Source organism: Chionomys nivalis, chromosome 13 (genome assembly GCF_950005125.1).
Source record: "Chionomys nivalis chromosome 13, mChiNiv1.1, whole genome shotgun sequence".
Classification (NCBI taxonomy): Eukaryota; Metazoa; Chordata; class Mammalia; order Rodentia; family Cricetidae; genus Chionomys; species Chionomys nivalis.
Genome location: NC_080098.1, coordinates 54,220,723 through 54,235,054, shown reverse-complemented (window position 1 = coordinate 54,235,054; position 14,332 = coordinate 54,220,723). Strand labels below are relative to the sequence as shown.

General features: G+C 44.5%; 1 protein-coding gene across 6 annotated transcripts in view; it reads right to left on the bottom strand.

The window, feature by feature from the left end:
• The window catches only part of Rreb1 (ras responsive element binding protein 1), a 126,919-nt gene that overhangs the window by 27,862 nt on the left and 84,725 nt on the right, over positions 1–14,332 (bottom strand). For all 6 annotated transcript variants that reach the window (XM_057787422.1, XM_057787425.1, XM_057787423.1 and 3 more), the window contains 2 exons: positions 6,276–6,420; positions 5,440–5,576 (listed from right to left, as the gene is read on the bottom strand). In XM_057787422.1, the coding sequence (XP_057643405.1) occupies positions 5,440–5,576; positions 6,276–6,420 (282 nt within the window). The remainder of the gene's footprint in view (positions 1–5,439; positions 5,577–6,275; positions 6,421–14,332) is intronic.

Below are 14,332 nucleotides of genomic sequence, written 5' to 3'. Positions count from 1 at the left end.
AAACAGACACCCTCCTTCTTCTTAAGCATAAAGAAAAAGCTACCCAAAAGATATTTTTAAAAGAATATAGTGGCAAATTTCAAAATAAGGAACTTAAAACAAAATAATACAAAACAAAACACTTGCAGGTTTCTCCACCATGGTACAAAAAAGTGATGTATGGCTCTCTTATTTGTCGGTATCAAGGTCCTTCAAGCTTCTAAATCTGGCTATTTGATAGTCTATAAGGGTTACAATACTCCCAGGATGCAGGACTCAAACCCCACTTAAATAGCTGCTCAGCGTTTACAAAAGCAAAACTAGATTAAAAAAATGACTATGGCAATAAGGAGCAAAGGACAAATGCTTTTATGCTGTCAAGTCCACAGTACTTGGGAGAAGTCCTAGAATTTGACTCCTCTGTGTCACTGGGATAGGGATAGTCAAGAAAGACCACATCAAATCGTTAACTATTATGCTGGAGAGCTTAAAATACTAAGAAGGACACATGTGGGCTGGGGAGACAGCTCAGAAAAGTGCTGGCGGCTCAAATATGAGGACACCCGCCCCACCAAGCACCTACATAAAAGCTGGGTGTGATATCGGTTATCCCATATAGGAAAGCACATTACCACACAAACACGTACGCACACAAAATAAAAACCCTGTAAGAAAAACACATTCCAAGACAGCAAAAAACTCATTTAGTATTTGTTGCAGTTCCAGACCTAGATCATTCTCCCTCATCTTCACAAATCATCATATCTATTTTCCAGATGGGGAAACTGAGCCTCTACTTCCCTGAGGTCAGAGGTACCAGGCAGTAGGCTGGGACCACGTTGTCTGTAACCCTGCCTGCTCAGAGGACAGTCATTTGCAGACGTCCCAGCTCCTTCTTGAATCATGTCACATCCTCAATACCCGGGCATTTTTCCTGACACTGATAACTCCCCACTCCCTGCAGTAAACAGAACCTATGAAATACCTGCTGGGGTGACTCTTGGCCAGCCGGATTCCCTGTGATCCAATTCCTTGCTCATTACAGAGATTTGATGGAGACTGGCATTCCTTTTAAAAAAAAGGATTTCATGCTTCATTTTTCCTGCTCTGTCTCCAGAGGCCAAAAGGAATAAGTGCAAGCAATCCCTTGTCTAGAGTCCCACCCCACCCAGACATTCCTCTTCCCTCAGCCCACCCTTCCTGGCCCATCCTGGGGCAGAGAACTGACATCCACAGCTGCAGTAATCTCTCCCAGTTGTTGTGAGCATCAGTGAGGGCCTGTGACAGACCCCTGGCTGGGTTGCCTTCCCTTGCCACATCCTAGGGTCATGTGCAGGGTGCCTACCCACAGACCAGCACCCAGCTAGGCTTATTCAACGAAGTCAGCATGACATGAAGCAGGGAGTAGTTTAAGGACCCAGAGGAGACAGAAGGCTTTGCTCTATTCTTGGGTGGTGAAGAAGCTGTAACTAAGACACCTCTAACCACCAGGCCCTTACAGGCCTCTGTCCTTACTTCATTCATCCTTGAACCCCTGGAGTCTTAATAGAAGACTCTAATATTCTATTCACCTTTGCCCTGTGCTAACCATGTTGAGAACATGGGGCCAATGACACACCGAGAGTCTCAGGGTCTCTCTGCGGGTAGTAGGTGTACAGTGAAGGGAGCTGAATACTCCTTAAAACAATCATGAAATAGAGACAAGAATGTCCCGGTATGTCTCACTAAGTGGCCCCATAGCCAGGATCCCCAGCAAGGGCATGGCTGGCTGGCCTGCAGCTTACTCTGGTGAGGGTGGTGCTCAGCTTCCCTTCAGAGCCCTGGGTGTCTGCCAAAGACCCCTCTTGCTTCCCATATCCTGATTGATCTGAGGGCACTGCCATAAACTATAAATTACGCCAAGATCAATAATGTGACCATAATGATGGCCATAACCTGGAAGGAATTAAGAGTGCCACAACATCCAATGTCACATCCAAAGCTCTTCGCCACAGTGTCTTTGTTGCCCTCCCTCCCTTTTTTTCTGGTCAGCCTCCGTGCCCCACCTCAAACATCCCCGTTTTTCTCAAGACTGGTCAAATGCATTGCACTGTCACAATGAGGACTCAGTACTTTGTTGGATATATTTTAACCGAAATAATGTTAGAATTACTTATTACCCAATCCCCTTTAATCAAGAAGCCACCTAAGATTATACAATAACTTGGGCCAAGTTTGCTTTTGGCAGCTCCTTCATCAACATGGTGACTACCCAGCTGCACAGCCCATCCTTGGGGAAGGCTTCACTGCATCCTGGCTTGTCTTTAACTTGCTCTGCGGGCTGATCGGCTCCTGGCAGGGGACTGCTTTCCATTAAGAAGGGCTACGACTGCACAGACGCACAGACAGATTTCAGGGACTAAACATAAGACAGTGAAAAGTAAGAATGTATCACTAACAGCACTTTTCACAGCTAGAAGATGACACATGGGTCATGCTGTTCGTCGTTCTGCTCAGCAGCACGAGTCTGCACATTGCTCCAGCTCACTACATTCCCAGCAGTGCAGCCTGTCACTCTGCTGCTCCTCTAACAACAGAGCAAGGCATTCAGCATCACATTCTTCCCTCGGCACCCACCTGCTCGCTGCACTGTCCTGCACCACAGTTCCAATCTGAACGCCACTGCACAGCATGCTCTATTCAGCCTTCTTCCCTGCCCTATTACCCTTGCCCCGGAGCTAGAAGATAGAAGGCATCAAGTAACACCCGATCTTAAGAACGAGACTCTATACAGGGACTTTGTATCTTCCTTTTGTTTGATGCCAGAAACTCATTATTTTGAAACACAGCGGAGTGGAGGAGAAAAGACTAAGCATATATACAAGCTTGGATTGCCAACACTTTATTAAGGAACATGGGCACCTTGCCAACTCTGGTAACAGGGGAGGGAGTGGGGCAAGGGCAGAAGACAGAAACCAACAGCTGTTTTAAGTTACAGACTCTGGTTCTAAACTGGTAGCACTGTGGCGGTAGCCTCTGGGATTTGAAAATGGAGTTGGTGTCTATTTTAGCTCTGGGTTAACATGCAGTCTCTCCCATCAGCTACTGTCATAATGCACCACCCCAGCTAGGCCCCTACTGGCCCAGGCTTCCTCTGATAGTAGGCTATTATGTGGAAGCTGAGTAGGGATGAGAAAAGAGGAATTAACTATGTTCTATAATCAACTCTTTTCGGTTTTAAAAAGCCAGCCCTACCCGGCTTCACAGTAGTTACTAGACAGAGCCATGAAGCTGGAGCTGGTCTGCTCACCAGACATACAAGCCACGAAGCCACCCTTCAATGGCTAGCTGCTGGGGGGTTAGTGGGAATGAAAAGCTGCCTGAAGGAGCTAAGTCCATCCAACGCTAAGAAACTTCTTTCGACCCCCTCAACACATGATGTCACCATTAAGTAGGTGAGGAAACCTGCTTTGGTAACAAAAAGGACTATAGAACTTTGACTCACAGCCCGCCTGTACACCATGACCAAGATGATTCCGCTCACGGATTGGTTCACGTCTAATGTGGTTCCCACCTCCATTTGCTCTGAGGAAAAGGGCTTTCCAGACCCGCGTTTTACAAAGGGACACTTGGTCTTGTCTCATCACAGCTACACCATGCCGTGCAGATGCACGTTGCCTAGAAATCTCTCATGAGAGCCAGGCTACTTCCCTGTACGATGGAATTTTCAAGGAAGGTAAAAGTAGTTTGTCCCCAAACAGTACCTGATCGCAAAATAAAATATGAAGTGAAATAAAATATACACAAGAGCACGGAATGCGCGGTCACCTGGCAGCAATCCCCAGCTGGAGGAGCTAGAGTCCATGTGTTATCTCCGCACCAATCTTAGGGTGAGAGGCTTGTGTCATGGCGGTACTCACTCTTCACACCACAGCTCCACATTCAGGAGACGCTGTGGGTAAGGAAACTAGGAAGTTAAGTTTCTTGCCAGGTGTGATAGTGCACACCTTTAATCCTAGCACTCTTGGGGCAAAGATAGGCAGATTTCAGAGTTCAGGGACAGTCTAGTATACGTGGTGAGTTCCGGGACAGTTGAGGATATATAGAGAGATTTTTGTCTCAAAAAGCAAATAAATAAATAAATAAATAAATAAGAATAAAAAAAAATCTGAGGTTCTTAGAAACAGTACTCATTGACAGCTATTTCTTCATAGATCAGAGTCTAGATCAGAGTTCAGAGACATATTTAGAGAGGATGGGAAGAAAACACTGGAAGAGGCATTACTGATCTAGCCCTACTTCAATGTGAATGGGTAAACAGAGATACAGATGCAGCTGATGGGAGCCATATGTGGGCAGAGACAGGCCTTTCTAGAGAGGGACCTCTTCTCGCAGAGAATGGAGAGAGAACCCCGTTAGACACTGGCCAGTCCATAAGCTGCTGTCTTAGATTGGCAAGTTCCATCCAGCACTTGACAGCATTTCATTGCTTCATACCTTAACCTCTCTAAAAGCTCTTCCTCCCACTCCAATGAAAACTGCCATAAAACGGAGAATTTTGGCAGATACACAAATCCTGTACTCCCAAGATGTCTTCCAAAAGTGTGACAACATGGGGGCCTGCCCTTAGAGGAACCTTTAGCTATATGCTTGAGCAGAAGCTCCCATGTAGCTCTTTGTCCTTCTACAGCTTAAGTTAAAATAGATGGAACATATACATAGAACATAAAATGTCAACAATGCTGTGGGAAAAATTTCTAAACCTATTTGTTCACCTAGAAGAAGGATTGCAGGGGGAGGGGGGCTGATAAAAGTTACCAGAGAAGTTAGACAAAGACAGAGCAGTGTTCCCCTCTCCAACACTTCTGGAAATTATACCATACTTTCGGCCCTTGAAGCTGAGGATCAGAAACATGGTTGCTGAGAGTAACATAGAGGCTAACGCAGAACAAGCACTACATAACGGCTTTTCCCCTTTGCATGTTGAGAATTCTTTCTTACCCACAATGCTTCAGGTTTCTGCACTATGGGTCCAGCTCATTAGAGCACTTCTGAGCACCTGGTACATGTCAACGCTGTGCTGGAAACATGAAATGCATGGGCTGTCCCTGTCTAGACCACTTATCCATATACAGCAAGCAATCAATTTGGTTGCAACACATTTTGCAAAGAATAGACACAAAAGTATCCTGTGACAGGAGATTCTCCAATGCCTGGAGACTCGCTAATTACTCAAGGGACCTCAGTAAGAACAAAGGAGCAAAGTGAACACAGCCCATGGCTACAGCCATGCTTGCTCACAATCTTCAAACCAACCTTTTCTATATACCATGTGTTTCTTAAGCGCCTTCCCAAAATCCCCATAAATAAGCTCAGTTGTTGGAGCCCAGTTTGGAGTGACAAGAAATAAGAGTGTCATAGCCAGAAGAAACAGTAACATGTAATTTCCCAAACCACCAATCTAATTCACGTTTTCCCTACCTTAATGAGTTATCTGAATGGGTCTCCATGTGAGTCTCTAGTGAATACTTGCAAACAAACTCCTTGAAGCACACTGGACAGTGAAAGACTTCACCAGTCATCTTCTCCAAATCACCCGACTGCCCATCTTCTACCATCTTAGGAAAAAGCAGAGTGGCATCACCAAGGTTGTCTCTCACAAAGGTTTTCTTTCAAAGAGTCTAACATTAGTCTAGCAAGCGCTAAAAAGTATGTTCTTCACTAACAAGGTCTGACTGACTACCCATCCACTCTACTCAGTGAACACCACCTCTAGACATTCACCCAATTCACCCACCCATTCCTCAGTCCCCTCATCTAATCAACAAGTACTTATGGACCATGAACTATCTGCAAGGGATTAGGAATAAATGTGAGGGCAGCAACATAGGTAATGTAAAAAGCATGGGAACAACTTTGGAAACTCATTTCATTCATGTTCTACCTGAGGCTTCCATTTTTTTTTTTTTTTTTTTTTTTTTTTGGTTTTTCGAGACAGGGTTTCTCTGTAGCTTTGGAGCCTGTCCTGGAACTCCTTTTGTAGACCAGGCTGGCCTCGAACTCACAGAGATCTGCCTGCCTCTGCCTCCCGAGTGCTGGGATTAAAGGCGTGCGCCACCACCGCCCGGCAGGCTTCTAAAGAGAAAGCACATACAGGTAAATTCCAAGACAGCCAAGGCTACACAGAGAAATCCTGACAAGCAGAACAAAATAAGCCCAGAATTGATGTCGACCATGTCTCTACACTGTGATAATGAAGATTAGATATTTCTGACCAAAGCCACATGATGGGGCTTTGTGCTATAAACTCAAAGGACCTTTTTAGCTGGTGCCTGGTCTTCTCTCTCTGACTCAGCATCGTGACTCAGTTTCCTTTTGGAGGACAACCGCCTTCGCTTCAGAGGGGACGGAGGGGTTGCAGTTGTAGTACTGCTGGTGTCCTTCTCATGAATCTTCATATGCCTAGAAAGAAGACACAGAGAATGTGATTTGACAACCACCATAACCAGACACGCAGTATTTCTTTTCTCTTTTTAAATAGTGTATATAAAAAGCAGGGTACTTGGAATTTCTCATCAGTTATCACTATTATTTATAAGTACTGGGGATGGAACCACTTGTACACACTAGGCAAGTGTTCTCTCACTGAACATCATCATGCTCCTAAACTTTATCGGTTAAGGGCATCATTTCTACCCAGATGACAAGCATTTGTTTTCAAAGTTCATTTTCACAGCGATGAGGCTGAATCTAGGGCCTCGTGCACGCTAGGCAAGTGCTCTATCTACAGTGGAACTCTATCCACATCTGCTTTAATTTTTTTTTTTTTTTTTGAGTCAGGACTCACTGTCTCTGGCTTCTTTCACTTTGCAGTCTACAGTCCTTAAATTTGTGATCCTTCTGCTTCAGTCTAAAGTCTAAAGCACCATCAGGCCCAGTTCCATAAGTTTTTAAGAGTGGGGAAATAGCATTTCTCATGTGCTGTCCCCTACCCTGAAAAGCAGCCTAGCTCATGTTCCTTGGATGACTTCTTGAAAGAAGACAGGCTGAGTATGAAAAGGCTAAGCAGTTTGTCCATCAGTGGCAGGCCACATGTGGAGGCTGACCAAACCAAAGATATGAGATGGTTGGGATGTGGTTTCTTAAAATCAGCCCCTGCCCTACAGCAATGGAGTCCTCTTTCCGACATGGGTGTGGCAGAATGATGCTACAGAGAGAGTACCATGGGATCGTTCTTTCTGCCTCATAGTTGTTCTCTAGAATCAGAACCTCCTGTCTAGACTACAGACACCACAGTCATCAGCCAAGCTGAATCTACCAAAGAGGTGGCCTGGCTTTTGAAGACAGAGAACACAGGCCTTGGGAAAAGAAGGCTCAAGTCAAACCTCAAGTCTTTTTTTTTTTTTTTTAAAGATTTATTTATTTATTATGTGTACAGCATTCCTTCCATGTGTGCCCGCATTTCCAGAAGGGGGCGCCAAGTCTCATTACAGATGGCTGTGAGCCACCATGTGGTTGCTGGGAATTGAACTCAGGACCTCTGGAAGAACAGTCAGTGCTCCCAACCACTGAGCCATCTCTCCAGCCCCTCAAACCTCTGTTCTTTTGTGGAAATCAGTGTTGGCAGAGCAGAAGGAGCTAAACATCTAGTGGGAGAAAACAGGCAAGAATCACAGATGATCAAGCTATGGCCACATAATCCCTTGCTTAGACTCTGAGGGAAGGATGCTTTATTATTTAGTCCTGAGAAATTATTATTTAGTTAATAGACATAAATGCCTCTGCTCTAAGTAACAAAGTGATGGCGATTCAAGGAGACCATCTGTTTGTTTTTGCTTGCTGTTTTTGAGACAGGGTCCGACTATGCAGCTACAGCTGGCCTGGACTTCACTGTGTACATAGAATAGGCTAGTCTTGAAATCATAAACATGCACACTATGCTGGGCTTTCACACCATTAGGCCTGGCTAACCCATCTCTTTTCAAGTTGACATTTATAGGTAGAAATGGCAAGTTTAGGTTAGTTTCTTTGTGACATTTGTTCCATGATTCACCACAAATGTTGTTTGGGGAAAAAAAAACCCTAAGATTTGGAAAAAATTAAATTGCAAGGGATATCAATTAGTATCAATCTAGTCTTTTTGATAAATTTTAATTAAATTAGCTAACTGAATATTCCTTGCTATCCCTAAAATAGTAAAAATACTAGAAACTAGAGAATGATAGCTGTAAACACGGGCCCATTTCAGGCTGCATAGTCTCAATCATGGATATATAAGGCAATGCTGTATTATTTCACCCTTGGGATTTATGAGAGAAATTGTTTTCATAGCAGACAGGAAGGAGGGTCTGGAACCAGCGTTTAGTGAGGGTCCCGTGAGAACATTATCTAGATGACTGTACTTTATACATGGCACAGTTCAGAGGCACAGAGGCCACAACCCTCCAGCCAGAATGAGCCTGACACCATGCTCTACCTACAGACAAGACAGCCTCCAAAGGCCACTTCAGGCCTTTGTTCCAGATCAGCTGCTGCAAACTCAGGACCATAACCTGAACCTGGCCACTTACTTCCTTATTGGTTTCTTGTGGCACAAGGCAGAACAGCAGATATTAAACTCTTGGCAAATTATACCAGGAGACAGGAGGGTGAGGGTCCCAGAGGTGAGACACAGAACACACCCTAACTCCAGTCTCGGTCACCGCGGAATCCTCAGCCCAGGCTCACACCTTTCACTGCAGGAGTGTTAAGGACACTGAGTGAAGGCGGCAGGCTGGAGCAGGATCTCCACGGCACACAAACGCTGGGCAAAGCAATCCGTTCTACTTCTCTCAATTCCTGCTGGGACATCAGATTCAAAAGCTCAAGTATAGCTTCCTGCGACAGTGAAACCTCTGGTTGCTGGCCACAGCATGGGGAGTTCCCAATATTTTCTCCTGGCCTCATGATGACAATAGTGGCAGGGCGACTCATGGTCTCCAGTCAGTCAACAGCCAGAGAGTTCTAGCCAAGTCTCCACTGGGTTCTGCTTCCCTAGCCTCCAGAGGCAGGGATGACAACTCGGCTGTACGCGTCCTTCAGAAGGCTTGGAGGACACTGGTGAGCCATCTCAATGAGCCAGTAATGGCCTCTTCCTTTCAGGGTAGGGCCATGGTCGCAAGGATTGGTGGGCAAGATACAACTCATAATTCCTACACATAAAATGCCAGAGTCCATTTTCTCCCTAGATTTTATCTAATTTCCATGTACCCCAAATCAGTGAAGGCCAATGAGCACGAAGCTGACTGAGATGGTATCCTGCTGCCCACTCTGCACATGAAGTCTCTCTCCATCCAAGCAGAGCAGAATGTATACATCCTCCAGCTTCACTTGCATGCTACCAGACATGGGGATTTCTCGACATTCACCAACCGTTCTCACTGTAAAACTCTGCCTTCGCATCCCAAGCTGAAATTCCTCTCTTACTTTAAGTGTCTGTCCTCAGAGGTGACAAAGTGATAGTTTACACTATTTCCCACAGTAGAGCTTTTCAGGGGGATTATAGCACTTCATTTTTCCGAGTTCTCTCTTCATAATTAAAACACCGCAGCCCCCCCCCCCCCATACACACACACTGCTTACGAGGCTAAGAATACAGGTCACTTACTGATCTCAGAGTATGTGCTATAAACAACATCGGCACCACACTGGATCCAGCAAGTACAAATCTAAATGAACGTGTACAGAGCACATGACTCTGACACATGCTGACCACCGAAGACAACAGAAAAAGAGCCTGATTTGCTTCTGCTGAGCAAGTGAGTTTACCTGACACATTCCAATTCCCACTAAGTTTGCTGTGACTAAGATGATAGGATTCCTTCAGCCAAGACCATAATAAAGCATTCCCTTTTCTTCCTTTGAGCAATTAAAAGGATATCTTTTCATTTCCAGAGTGACAAAGACGGCTTATGATGTAGTTTAGCAGAAGTGAAAACAGGCAATCATCTTTCTGAAAAGTAGCCGAGTATCACAGATTTTAAATAAGCAGTATCCATGACCCTAACTGCATTTAACAGTTTTTGCATGTAGTTGCAAGTGTGTGGATATGTGAGTGTGCATGCGCAGGTGCGACAGCACGCATGCTGAAGTCAGAAGATAACCCTGCGTATTGGTTCTCACCTTCCACCTTGTTCAAGACAAGGTCTCTTGTTCACTGCTGTGCCTGCCAGGCTAGCAGCTGGCCAGTCAGCTTCTAGAGGTTCTTCTGTCTCAACCTGTCTTCTGGGAGTGGCATGCTGGGAAGACATATGTCTTAAAAGGCAATAATGTGGCCACCAAGTCTACCAACCTGAGTTTGATCCTGGGAACTCATGAGGTAGATGGAAAGAACCCATTCTCAGAAGTTGTTCTTTAACCTCCATGCCTGAGAGCTTACGCTTACGCTTACACACACACGCTTACACACACACACACACACACACACACTCACACAGAGCAATTGTGGGGGTGGGGGAATGCACTGTTCCTGGACAAGCTGTCTTATAACTGAGATGGTTGCATCAGAGACTACAGAGTCTCAGTACTATCTCAGTACTATTGTGCGCTAACCACGCCATCTTTTCACTTGTTCTTCCTTCCTGCTATTCATTCTCTACACAGCACAGGGGCAGCTTCTAAAACAGATAGTATCATACACCCCCTGCTTAAAGTTTTCAGAATTCCTAGTGGTTCTTAGTAAGCTCCTGTCTTGGTACCTAGGTATTTCCTACACCTTCTGCCTAGGAAGTGGTACTCCAGGACTTCCTAGGTCTGGCTTCAGCTATCTAGGTTTTGTATCATGTGATTCCTCTTATGAGGCCTTAAGATTCCACATGCTACCTTTGCAGATGTTCAAGCCTACTACTTGGTTTTGATTCCTTCATAATCCATAGCAGAAAACAATAATATCATGTACTCAATTTGATCCTCGGTTTTCAACCAAAAGTGAGTTCTACTACTGTGAGCCTGTTCCGTCTTGGTCTCTGCACCAAGGCACACAGCAAACTGACAAGAAATACATACATTGTGGCTAGATTGATGAAGAAACAAATGAGTGTCTGTCAAAGCAAGGAATGGACAAATGAAGAACAAAGCATATGCAGAAACCATTTTAGTCAGAGCATCACTGTAACATCCACCTTCACGTTTCACAACACGATAAAGTGAGCACACCTGACATCCAATGGTTGACTATTGCGCTGTCAATTTTAATGGCAACATTAGATTTTAATGCCAACTGTGTCAAAAACGAATGCTGAAGATATAGGTTAATTTTTCCCCTGTTATTAGAACTAATTAACTACCTCAAAATAGTGCCTCTCCTCCAGAAAGGTTAATGTATAGCCAAAGTATACTTCTGCTGTTACATAAAATTCTAAACTTTTCCTTTGGACATGTGATATATTAACAGTAGTAAGTCTGCCACACTGCCAAAAAACTGGCAATTTTGTTAACATTTCTAGAATCAGAAATCTTCTCCACCAAAACCTAGTAGAATTCTTTTTACTGCACTGTCTACAGGTTTGGTTAAGTGCCTTGGATGTCAATAGGTTTTGAATATGGTATCAGTTCTCTTGTATCCATCGGTCATTTCCAACACCTGGAGGGCTTTTACAGTGATACACAAAGACAATGCAGGCATTTTACATATTTATCTATTCTGTGTGGCCATGTGTGTGGCACAGGAGCAGAGGTCAGAGGACAACTTTCAAAATCAGCTCTCTCTACCACGTGGGTCCTGGCAATGGACCTCAGGTCATCAGATATGATGACAAGAACCTTTAGCCTCTGAACCATCTTATGGACCCTAGCTGAATATTTTTTTAACAGCTACTTTGAATTTGAGGGTGATCATTAATTTTTCTACTTAAACCTTCCTCCTTTATTGGAGGCTGGAGAAATAGCTCAATGGTTAAAACCACTTATTGCTCTTGTAGGACCCAGGTTCAGTTCCCAACACCTATATGGTTACTCACAACCATTAGTACCTTCAGTTTCAGCATGTCTGGGGCCCTTGTGGCTTCCAAAGGTACCCAGCACATATATGGTACATATAACAAACACGTAGGCAGAACACTAATACACACACAAAAAAAGACTTCCTCCTATAAATGTAATTGTTGTTTTCTAAAATTTGAGGTTCATTTTATTGATTGATTACAATGCAGGAAAATAAAACCTAGAGTATGCTGGGCAAGCATCTGTCAAGTGATGATATCATTGTTAACCGTACTTTCTACAGTTTGTACAATTAACTCAAGGAAGATGGATCTCAGCTCAGTCCCTAAAATGCACCCTTATCTAGCTCTTAACATCTTCTCATTTTCAAATACAGGAATTTTCTGCTGATATTTCAGATTTTGGCATGTGATCAACTGTTGGTTCTTTCGGTCTGCACAGCAAGCAGGAGTTTAGAGAAAAGGAGAATCTGTTGACTGCAGTGGCCTTGGAGTAGTGATGCAATCTGGGTATTAGATACCGATTTCTAATGCATGGACCTCAGATCAAGATCACCTGGACGCTTCTTACAACTACAAAGTCTTGCCTCCTAGACCCACAGACTCGAGGCTGAGGCACAGCCCACCCACCTGGGTTTGCACAGGACTCGAGGGTGACAATGAAGGATACAAGTGTGAATGGTACAGGAGCCTCCTCAAATTCTTTAGTTCTTTACACTGCCTTCAGATTTCGTTACGTCAGACCAGGAAGGATGTGGACCCTCTCACACACCCATCTTCCAATACACCAGGTATAAATTCTTAAAGGAAATTGGGTATGTAACATTCTTAAAATTCTTTTGAATACTTTTAAATGGGACCCAAACTAAGGATTGACCCAGGTCAGGACATTCATTAAATCTCCCATATCTACTTTACATCGCAAGGGCAGTGTTCAGGAGAGATCTAGATATTTCCAGTGTGTGTGAGAGTTCCAGTTGCAATTTCCTCATAAATGTATTAGTGGAGGGGTTGAAGTGTTTCATACTCTGAGCAAATGACATTACAAGAAAGGTTACCCCATCATTACACTCTACACTGCCAGCTCTACATTACTGAAGGTGACTGGTTCAAACAGGTTTCTGGAAACCTGGGTATAGATACATCGCCATCTACCTGGTGCTAGCTTTTCTTGCCTTTCACACAGTGCCTTGTGATAAGCCAAGAGGGCGTGAAGAAATCTGAGAAGCATCACAGCTCTACAACCTACATTTCTGGCGGGAGGAAAGCATGTCTCTGCAAAGATCTGGGTTTGTTTTTGTAACAAATACCTCGCAAAGGAGTTTAGGGTAGAATGCTGAGACTGGTGCTCACATTGTCAGTCAAGTTCTGAAAAGGGGGGTGGAGCATGAAGACAGTATAAGACAGCTGATGAAGAGGACTGACTGGCAAGACAGTCTTAGTGCGCCCCACCCGTTAGGGCAATGGTACCTTCTTACTAGAAAGTGTTGTTCATATTCAATAATGCTTGTCAAGAAGGTAGGTCACACCAGCTATGCCAAGGTGTGGAGGAAAATTTGACGGTGTATAAGCAGCTGTGCATTCTCAGATAAGTCTAGAAGTCAGCAGGGTATGAGGCAAAAACCTCCTGCCTGCAGGCTCTCCGTGGGAATGTCTTGGCTATGCTCCCAATCTCTGTGATGCATGGGTCTACCTACTCCACCACTGTACAGTTAGATTCCAAGTCGTCTCAAGGCAATGGGGCCCAATGGAGGCCATAACAAAGTGCAACTCCAGCCCTTAGTCCTAATATTGAAACTTATCCCTACTTCCCCTGCTGTGTAGAGGAGGCACGTGTTGAGACAATGTTCTCCACAATCACAGACTGTTTTCCTGAGCTTTACTTTCTCCATAATACTCATGTGATAACATGTCACAAGATAACATGTCAGCAAAGCAGAGCACATTCTGAGGGTGTCAGATTAAAGGACAGGTTAGCTTTACTCAGGTGAGTTAGGGAAGCTTATTTCAGAGAAGGCACACAGCACTTTCACACTCCTCATTAACAAGTGCTCTGAGCACTACTTTGCCAGCCCAGGTCCTCTCTCTAATCCTAAACCGAGAGTCCCAGGCCTGATGGTTGGACCACTATTTCCGGTCTCCTGTATCAAGTACCTTCCAGAGTTAGGAAAAGTCAATTCCCATCTGTTCTGTCTTGGTCCTGCGTAAGACGCATCCTGGTTGATCCTAGAGAAGCTAGATAAGAAGGTGAACCCGAAGAAAAACATATAGGCATCATCCTGAATATTAACTTTCATCAGGCGATGAAAGAAGACAGAGACAGAGACCCACATTGGAGCACCGGACTGAAATCCCAAGGTCCAAATCAGAAGGAGAGAGAGCACGAGCAAGGAACT